The 10250-nt window shown below is 34.5% G+C and overlaps 2 protein-coding genes across 4 annotated transcripts; both read left to right on the top strand.

The window, feature by feature from the left end:
• LOC113731049 (phospholipase A1-II 1) lies at window positions 1-1758 on the top strand. Of its 3 annotated transcripts, none has more exons than XR_011839017.1 (3): window positions 1-707; window positions 831-1566; window positions 1682-1758. XR_011839017.1 is itself a non-coding variant. In XM_027256086.2 (3 exons), exons 1-3 carry the CDS (start codon window positions 33-35, stop codon window positions 1434-1436), a joined length of 1179 nt encoding a protein of 392 aa, XP_027111887.1. In that variant the 5' UTR covers window positions 1-32; the 3' UTR covers window positions 1437-1758. The 3 variants fall into 3 exon arrangements, 2 of the variants coding, with proteins under 2 accessions (XP_027111887.1, XP_027111886.1); XM_027256086.2 differs by having other exon boundaries at window positions 831-1049; window positions 1152-1758; XM_027256085.2 differs by having other exon boundaries at window positions 831-1758.
• Window positions 1759-7902: 6144 nt separating this feature from the next.
• On the top strand, window positions 7903-9797 carry LOC140035052 (phospholipase A1-IIgamma-like). Its single transcript, XM_072074462.1, has 2 exons — window positions 7903-8668; window positions 8909-9797. Exons 1-2 carry the CDS (start codon window positions 8087-8089, stop codon window positions 9512-9514), a joined length of 1188 nt encoding a protein of 395 aa, XP_071930563.1. The 5' UTR covers window positions 7903-8086; the 3' UTR covers window positions 9515-9797.
• The last annotated feature ends 453 nt before the right edge of the window (window positions 9798-10250 follow it).

Genomic DNA, 10250 nt, shown 5'->3' with positions numbered 1-10250 from the left:
AAGTACAAAATAAAAACTTGAATAGATTAGTTATGGGGAATTTTAAGAATTGTTTCAGAAAAAGGCCCAAAAAAATAGATAGCACTGACCAAAATATAGATTCCAATACCATAGATAAAAAGATGGATAGCATAGCCAAAAGATGGAAAGTTCTCAGCGGCAATTACGACTGGGATGGTCTATTGGATCCCCTGGATTACGATCTTCGTCGATACATCATTCACTATGGAGAAATGGCTCAAGCAACTTACGATTCCTTCAATGCAGAGAAGGCATCAAGGTATGCAGGAAGTTGCCTCTATGCAAAGAAAGATCTTTTCGCTAAGGTTGGCCTTCAGAATGGCAATCCCTTCAAGTATCGTGTGACAAAATACTTGTACGCGACATCATCTATCCAACTTCCTGATGCTTTTATCGTAAAATCGTTCTCAAGAGAGGCATGGAGCAAGGAATCGAATTGGATGGGTTACGTCGCTGTGGCGACAGATGAAGGAAAGGTTGCATTAGGAAGAAGGGATATTGTGATTGCTTGGAGAGGAACAGTTAGGAGTTTGGAATGGGTTAATGATCTTGAATTTGTGTTAGTCTCAGCACCTAAGATTTTCACAGAAAATGATGATGATCCTAAGGTGCACCAAGGTTGGTACTCCATCTACACTACAGATGATTCAAGATCACCTTTCAACAAGATCAGTGCTAGAGACCAGGTAAAATTTGAAACTACCCCATCATTGTATTTTTCTTAATTAGGCCTGTTTTTGGTAACCATTTCCAGTTTTTATTTTGGGTACTAAGTTTAATTTTTTGCTCCTGTGGTGTATATGTTTAAGGTTCTGGACGAGATCAGGAGGTTGGTGGAGGAATTCAAAGGTGAGGAAATTAGTATAACTGTAACAGGTCACAGCTTGGGTGCCGCGGTGGCGACACTAAACGCAGTGGACATAGTTGCTAACGGATTCAACAAATCTGTACAAAATCCAGGCAAGGCTTGTCCTGTCACAGCCTTCGTATACGCGAGCCCTCGAGTTGGGGATCAGGGCTTCGAAAAGGTGTTCTCTCAGCAACAAAATCTTAAAGTACTACGTATTCGTAATTCTCTAGATGTTGTTCCAAATTATCCATTGCTAGGTTATGCCGATGTTGGTGAACAGTTGGGAATTGACACAACGAAATCAAAGTACCTGAAAAGTCCTGGAAACTTGTCATCTTGGCATAGTCTAGAGTGCTACATGCATGGAATTGCGGGAACACAAGGGCTTCAAGGAGGATTCAAGCTGGTGGCGAATCGTGATGTTGCACTTGTTAACAAGCATATGGATGCATTAAAGGATGAACATTGTGTACCGGTTTCTTGGTGGTGTATTCAAAATAAAGGCATGGTTCAACAGTCGGATGGATCTTGGAAGCTGGAGGATCACGAAGATGATGATTTCTGATCCAAAAAGGACAAAAAAAAAAAAAAATCATCTTCAGTTCTTGAATTTCTAGTATGAAATTTAATTACCTTAGGATTAAAGTTATAGTGAGACTGTGAAAGGCTGGCAAGGATTGATTCATGTGTTATGTGTACGTTAACATTCCTTATAGATTCCTAGCTTTTTTCTATTTTTTAAAATAAGATTTTACTAATAGAGCTTTGGTAGAGATGAAAACATGATTTTCTTTCATGCTCAATTTGTAGGAGGATTGTCATAGTAACATGGTGGGTGGTTCAAACAAAGAGCCTAAACAAGAAGTATATTTGGTGAATTCCCTAAATCAGCTCATGAAATTCTTCCTTTGATTATTGGTATCTTAGCTATTGCTTACTCCACGGGCAATACTATAAGCAATTGCATCATGTATCAAGAATGTAACAGCTTGAGCTTTATACAAGTTATAACTAGTAGTTAAGCAATGGTTGTTGCAACAATCATTCAATGCCAGTTGAAGGAAATAGTTTTAGTGGTAATCGCTTGAGTCTAAAGATCATCATTATAGTAAATTACACTATCATTTTCGTTGAAGAAAGAACTACACACACACACATATATATATATATATATATTATTTTTGGGCAAAACAAGTAATGATTACCACGATACATAGATATTAAATTAAATGCTTTAAGGACATTAGCTTTTAATTGATAGGAAAGAGAACAAAATATAAAAGATAGTTTTCTTAAGAATTCCTAAAATTACTCCACATTGAAACTTACTATCACTTGGTTTTATAATTACAAGAATTTGAAGTCTATGTGCACAAGACATGTAACAATTTTTGTAGTAATAACTCTAATAAACTTAAATTATAAAACTAGAATTCTCTTTTTCTTCCACTACTTTATATTTTATTTATTATTGGTATAACATCATCCAATTATAGCTTATTTAATAAAAATATGCTATTTAGGCTACAATTATATTGTACCAATATAAAGTGTTTTATGAAATTTTATAGAAATTTAGGATCATATTTATTGTATATTTAATTCAGTTCACAAACTTTGGAGACCATTAGTTATGATTATTTTCCATTAACTGTAATAAAAAAGCCTGAAATCACAAACTTTAGGGACCAAAAGTGTGAAGTCAAAATGTTGACTAACGGCAATTTGATATTGGCCATCAATCATTGTTCCATTTCAAGTAATTGCCCTAAATCTGTCTAAATCACAAACTTTAGGAACTAAATTTGTTTTGATCGGAAATATTGGGACCAATTTAACACATAGGCCAAACATTGGAGACCAAAGCTATATTTCTCCGTACATATATATGTAGGGAAGAAGTTAAAGTATGTAAAAGAAACATTTATGACATTAAGTTGTGACTTTATTCCCAAAAGTTTTAGGATTAATTTTTCCTGTCAGTATTTGATGAATGACAACTATGCAGAATTTGAATTTAAAATTTAACTTCTGCATATATGTCATAGATTCAACAGTGATAGTATATACATTGTCGGTGTGTATAAGATTTATTCAAAGTTTTATTAGCAATAAGATAGTTTACAAACTTCTAATTGATTAATTGAAATTTTCTATTATTTAGTATAATAGTTTTGTAGTTTTTTTTGCGGTCTACTGGGAGGCTTAAGGCCATATTACACAGATACAAGTCTAGGCATAGCAACGCCCATCACATCTCGAGTTAGCAGGCTCCTATGTCGACTGGTGGTGCAGCAAGAAACTTTCCTCCTGGGTGTGAGTATAGGTGCTCCCTTGCTAAGAAATCAGCACACACTGGTTCCCTTCTCTCCACTGGTGTTGCAATCTGCATTTCCACTGTTGCTCCACAAAGCTCAGTATTTGCCTTATCTGGTTGTGATGTGGACTGTCAGGGGGCAGCTTTGATAGAAGCTCTAAACTAGCTTTAGAATCAGTTTCCAAAACGACCTTTCTAAATCCCATATTCCAGGCTAATTTTAGCCCACGCTGTGTAGCCCATAATTCTGCACTAATGTTGGTCGTGGTTTCCACATTTGCCAGGAATCCCCCTCTCCATATTCCCCACTGGTCTCTAATTAATCCGCTTGCATCCGCTGCTCCCAGATTTCCACTACAAGTTCCATCCACATTAATTTTTATCCGTGCCTCTGGAGGCTTCTGTCAGGCAATGTATTTGATGTCCTCTGGTTCTCTCGTTGCTGCCTTTCCCCTGCCTTCTGTAATTGCTCTGGTTGGCTATGAATTGCTTGTATCTTTGTCTCCAATTTTGTTCTCTCCCCAGTACAGCAAAATTGGTTCTTTGCCATCAATGCTAAATAAGTTAGCAGTTGAAACATGATTTGCCACTTATATTCTTCAAATCAGCCCATGTGATCATCCTTTAAGTTGTTATCAATCCAATACATCGGGTAACTGCTATTAAATTCCTCCCACTTTCCAAGGTGCACCAGTTTTATCCATAAACCGCTTAATCCATCGGAACAATTATTGGTGAAAAATTGACTATATTCAATAAGTTAGGCTATATTTACTGATAACAATGTATATTAAATAAGGGTATTTTAAAGAAGTTAAAAGTTAACTATATTCTTTAATTGAAAGGTGGATTATAATTTGGAACAAATGAAAAAGGAAAACAAAATTATCAAAGTGGGAGTAGGGGAGTAAAAGAAACATTTATGACATTAAGTTGTAATTTTATTTCCAATAGTTTTATTAGTAATAAGGTAGTTTACAAACTTCTAAGTGATTAATTGAATTTTTTTATTATTTATCATAACAATTTTTGTAATTTGATGCTTGTAAGATACAAAAGTATTTAGAAAGATAAAGTAGTAGTAAAGAAATCTTGTTTAGGGATTAATAAGAAAAAATCTGCAAATTATTTGCTTTCCAATCGCATCATTGTCAAGGATAAAGGTGGGCAAAATTATCCGCTAACTCGAAAACCCGTCATATCCGATCCGACCCATTCCGAAAATTAGGATACTTGATTTGTATTATTTGATCGGGTCAAACTAAGGTCAGGTACCTGCTAAGATGCGGGGCGAGTTAGGGTCACATAATTAAAAATCCACAAGTACCCGACCCGCCAGGCATATATATATTTTTTATTTTTTATTTTATATACATACTATAAAATAATAATTTAGAACTAAATAAGTAATTTCATTGAACAAATTGAATTACAAATATGAGAGACTATAATTTATTTACAAGATTCATTTGTAGAGGTCATGATCTTATGTTTTATAAAAAAGAGTTTAATTAATGTGGAACATATATTTAAAAAAATGTGCAACTTATTTCAAACTTTTATTGATTTTGAATTCTTTTAATTTTTTTCCTTTATCTTGTATTCTTTTCATATGCTTGTTTCTTTGTGGGAAACATTTTTTGAGAAAGAAATCTTTATTAAATCTTAGATGAATGTGTAAAATATAAAATTAAATTAGTATAAATAATTTTTATTTAAAAATTAAATGATAAGTGGGGCGGATCGGGTACCGGTTGACCCGACTCTATTTCAGCGGATACTTTATAATTGGATACCTGCTAATATGCGGGGTGAGTAAGAATCACAAAATAGCTGACCTGTAAGGTACGGGTCGGATCAATCAAATGGTGGACGGGATAGGTACCCGACCCACACCCACCCCTAGAACGCCAAAAAAGAATAAATACCCAACAATTGTGGATTCACTACAATTTAGACAGACGTGGTCCTACGGAACTTGCAAGCATCGTCACTTCGCAACTGGGTGGAATATTAAGCAAAGACTTACTTGAGCTCGTTTGATAAGCCCTCAAGAAAAGTCGTAGCCCGAGAGGTTTGGAAACCTAATATCTATTACCAAAAGGAAAAAAAAAAGATCCGCTGTCGACTTCAAGAATGGGAAGGAAATGCAGACATGGACATTTGCTTGATTTTCTTCCCTTTACAGCCTTTGCATCTCAGACAAACTTTACCTGAATATTAAGAGATAAAACAACCTTGGTAAGTGGAATTTGTGCATGAAATATTTTATTTTTGAGATGTCAATTTGAGTTTTAATTATATTAGGTCGATATTTCTTTCTCAAATTTTGTCCAGGTCAATAATTTGTGGCAATTTCATAAAAGAAATTTGACAAATTTTATGGATAATACTTACTACAGTATTTCTATGCTTATAGATAGATTACTTGCAAGTTTGAATCGACAGGAGTTGACCTTAGACTCCAAAAATGTGCAAAGGCACATATTAGGCCAAAACCTACCATTCAAACGTTGGAAATTTATTATAATGATGTAGGAATTGTATGGATACTTGCATAGACAAATTAATGTATAGAGGTATTAATGAGTCGAGTCAAGTTCGAATAGTGCTATGTTCAAACTCGAATTCTGATGCAACATAAATCTACTCAAATTCGAACTCAAGTCGAATGAATAGAAAATTATGTAGCTCAACTTAACCTGTCAGTATGCATTTCCAAACTTGACTCGACTCATTAAGGCCCGAGATTAGTCTCAAATCTTAACAAGCTCCAAGAATTGAAATAAAACTTGAAAATTTTGAAAAAAAAACTCGAAAAATTATGGTAAATGACCTAAAATTCTTGTCTCTTTTTTAGTTGTTACAATATTACTTTTTTACCATTTAAGAATTTTATTGAGTAGACAAAACTTATAATAAATTATACAAAACATAGACACTTATTTGTCCTTTCGAATAACTCCATGCATATTCTATGAGTATATATAATATAAATACAAATAAAGGTTCGAACTTGACTTGATATATGCATGGAGTTATTCGAACTTAAATTCAAACTCGATAAAATTGAATTCAAACTAATCATTTGATCGAGTCACTTACGAGCTACTTGCAAGCAGCTTGACTAGTTAGCAGCGCTATTAATGGTGTGGTAAAAGAGCGCAATTGTTCCGGTGCATCTTGTACACGACTATGATCTCCAAATTGCATGGTCAAAATAACAGGTGGTTGAAGCGGCTGAGAATAGAGTAAGTGATTGAAGGAAACGTGAGAATGAATCTCTACTCATTTAAAAGTCCCACTTAAGAATAAACCTAAAATTCGTAACTTGAAGTATTCTCCAAAGTAAAAATAATTTGTGAACGTGCTAGACTGTGCATACATTCAAGTAATACTTATCATTTTCTAGTAATAGCACGGATTTCCACTCAAGAAATTCTTAGGATGCGTTTGATTAAATTAAAATTTGAAATTAAAATTCATTAAATTATTGAATTGTTAAGTACTAAAATTCTAAAATTTAAGCATATTTTACATTAAATGATAAGTGAACATCCTATTACTTATTTTTTAGAGTAAATTTTGCTTAGATAATTTAGTGCCGCTTAATTAATTAATATATTCTATTTTTTATTATTAAACGTGTTTGAATATAATAAGGTCCAAACTCGTTGAATTCAAGTGCAAAATTAAATTATCAAGCAAAGCCTAAATTTGAAAAGTATTTGCCGAATTAAGTTAATTACATGTCACAGTTAAACGGATAGGCCATGGAATAAAATACCTATACAGTCAATTCTCCACATGAAAAATTTAGCTGGCAAATCCGTGCTCTCACCGTATCTGACTCAATACAAATAAACATATGTGCAAATTGAACGGGCGGCTATCGCCATGCGAATCTTCTCATACTAGCTATCAAGCTGTATATCTTATGCGTTTGATACTATAATAAGTAATAAAGCAACATTCAAGGTGAAGTTTCTCTAGTGATGATTAACAAACAAGTGTTATGTAGAATTGAGAAGTTAACTGACGCAGCTACGCATGTAAATGTCTAATTACTAAGAATAAATCTAAGAGTTCTTTCAACTCATCTGTAACAATAGTTAACTTGAACGATGCTCCAAGGTTAAAATATCTGTGAACGTTTAAAAATGTTATGTTAAAGGAATTATCCTTTTCTAGTAATAACATGGATTTTCCAAGTGAAGAAAATAATTGATTTGAAAAGTTTTTAAAGAAATTTAAGGTAGTGAACTGTCATAGTTAAAGAAGATAGGCAATTCACTACATGTCAAACTTGTCCATTTCGTGCAGTACTCCATTAGTCTTACTCATTGTACATCTAAACAAAATGCAAGTTCAGTTGGCAGCTTTAGACTTGAGAACTGTCTCATGTTATTTGTCAAACTAATATTGTTACACGTCTCGTACAATAATAAATTGAAAGCCAACATTTTTGGACAAATTTGGGTTAAACTTCACTATCAAGTTCCCCGAACCAAAGGTTATAAAACAAGTGTTACGCAAAATTTACACCAGGAATTGATTGGAAATAATACTACTTGGGTTGATTTCACCATTATCCTTCAAATTTGTCAACGCAGCTAACTGAGAACTGACTCACTCATTCATGTTGGTCACAAAAGTTGAAGGGATGAGGTTAATCAACAGTCTGACGGACAAAACGTGCAGGAATGTGCAAAGTTGAACAAGGAAACCTCACTTGTGTATAGGATGAGCTCATCCTGAAGACCAAGAATTACAAATTCACAACACGGGTAGGTTATAAATATAAGCAATACGATGAATTGGTTCAAACAAAAAAAAAAAAGACCCAAAAATCAGATAGCACTGACCAAAATATAGATTCCAATACCATAGATAAAAAGATGGATAGCATAGACAAAAGATGGGAAGTTCTCGGCGGCAATAACAACTGGGATGGCCTATTGGATCCTCTCGATTACGATCTTCGTCAATACATCATTCACTATGGAGAAATGGCTCAAGCAACTTACGATTCCTTCAATGCAGAGAAGGCATCAAGGTATGCAGGAAGTTGCCTCTATGCAAAGAAAGATCTTTTCGCTAAGGTTGGCCTTGAGAATGGCAATCCCTTTAAGTATCGTGTGACAAAATACCTGTACGCGACATCATCGATCCAACTTCCTGAGGGTTTTATCTTAAAATCGTTCTCAAGAGAGGCATGGAGCAAGGAATCAAATTGGATGGGTTATGTTGCTGTGGCGACAGATGAAGGAAAAGTTGCACTAGGAAGAAGGGATATTGTGATTGCTTGGAGAGGAACAGTTAGGAGTTTGGAATGGGTTAATGATCTTGAATTTGTTTTAGTCTCAGCACCTAAGATTTTCGGTGAAAATGATGATCCTAAGGTGCATCAAGGTTGGTACTCCATCTACACAACAGATGATTCAAGATCACCTTTCAACAAGACCAGTGCTAGAGACCAGGTAAAAGATCACATTTTCCTTTTGGGGAAATATTATTTGCACTATTATTTTTGTTAATCACACTTCTGTTATTATTTTAATCATATAATTTTCATTTATTTGACTATATGATAAAACAGTTGATGGGAGGGCAAATAACATTTTCCTTTTCTAAATTAGGGCTGTTTTTGGCAACACTATTCAGTTTTTATTTTTGGGTACGAAGTTTAATTTTTTGCTCCTGTGGTATGTATGTTTAAGGTTCTGGACGAGGTCAGGAGGCTGGTGGAGGAATTCAAAGATGAGGAAATTAGTATAACTGTAACAGGTCACAGCTTGGGTGCCGCGGTGGCAACCCTTAATGCGGTGGACATAGTTGCTAATGGATTCAACAAATCTCTAGAGAATCCAGGCAAGGCTTGTCCTGTCACAGCCTTTGTGTACGCGAGCCCTCGAGTTGGGGGGCAGGGCTTCAAAAAGGTGTTCTCTCAGCAACAAAACCTTCGAGTCCTACGCATTCATAATTCCCTAGATGTTGTTCCAAATTATCCATTGCTAGGTTATGCCGATGTCGGCGAAGAGTTGCGAATTGATACAACTAAATCAAAGTACCTGAAAAATCCTGGAAATTTGTCATCTTGGCATAGCCTGGAATGCTACATGCATGGAGTCGCGGGAAAACAAGGGCTTCAAGAAGGATTCAAGCTGGTGGTGAATCGTGATGTTGCACTTCTTAACAAATATATGGATGTATTAAAGGATGAACATTGTGTACCGGTTTCTTGGTGGTGTATTCAGAATAAAGGCATGGTTCAACAGGCAGATGGATCATGGGAGCTGGAGGATCATGAAGATGATGATTTCTGATCCAAAAAGGAAAAAGAAAAAAGAAAAAAGAAAAACCATCTTCAGACTTATAGTGAGACTGTGAGAGGTCGGCAAGGACTAAATCCATGTGTTATATGTTGGCAAAATAAACCAAAAACTAGAAGTTTCTATTATTTATTTGCTAGTTTTATTGGAGTCAGGTTTTTTGTAATTGTGTTAATTAAAAATATGTGTTTTATTGGATAATTGTTGATGTAAGTGGTTGCTTACCGAACAAGTCTGATTAGTTATAAATAAAGCATCGGTTATGATATTTTCTTTAGAGAGTCTGGAAGAGTTAGTAAGCTTTTATTGTAGTGTGACTTTCTTCTACTGTTTTGAGATATAATAATAGTGTCTATTATTTATTTTCTTATCTTTCACATAAATATTTTGAATGATTATTTTATCCATTCAAATTTGTAGCCCTGCACATATTAATTATTATTAGAAGACTAAAATTTGGATTCTACATTATGCCTACGTTAACATTCCTCACTGATTCTTAGCTCCTTTTAAAAAAAAGATATTACTAAGAGCTTTGGTAGAGATGAAAAAATGATTTGCTTTCTTGCTTGATTTGTAGGAGGGCTGTCATTTTTCTCTTTTCGTGTGAGAGAAGTAACATGGTGGGGGTTCAAATAAAAAGCTTAAACAAGAAGTATATTTGGTGAATTCCTTAAATCAGCTGAGGAGATTCTGCCTTTGATTATTGGTATCTTAGCTATTGCTACTA

This window comes from Coffea arabica, chromosome 2c, assembly GCF_036785885.1.
Source record: "Coffea arabica cultivar ET-39 chromosome 2c, Coffea Arabica ET-39 HiFi, whole genome shotgun sequence".
Taxonomy (NCBI): Eukaryota; Viridiplantae; Streptophyta; class Magnoliopsida; order Gentianales; family Rubiaceae; genus Coffea; species Coffea arabica.
The sequence above is the reverse complement of the archived record's forward strand: the minus strand, read 5'-3'. Positions and strand labels throughout refer to the sequence as shown.

Bases quoted from the DNA above. Each gene is read 5' to 3' on its own strand.
- LOC113731049 (XM_027256085.2), top strand. From the start codon at position 33: ATGGGGAATTTTAAGAATTGTTTCAGAAAAAGGCCCAAAAAAATAGAT. The intron at 708-830 runs GTAAAATTTGAA...TATATGTTTAAG, and splicing joins AGATCAGTGCTAGAGACCAG to GTTCTGGACGAGATCAGGAG.
- LOC140035052 (XM_072074462.1), top strand. From the start codon at position 8,087: ATGGATAGCATAGACAAAAGATGGGAAGTTCTCGGCGGCAATAACAAC. The intron at 8,669-8,908 runs GTAAAAGATCAC...TGTATGTTTAAG, and splicing joins AGACCAGTGCTAGAGACCAG to GTTCTGGACGAGGTCAGGAG.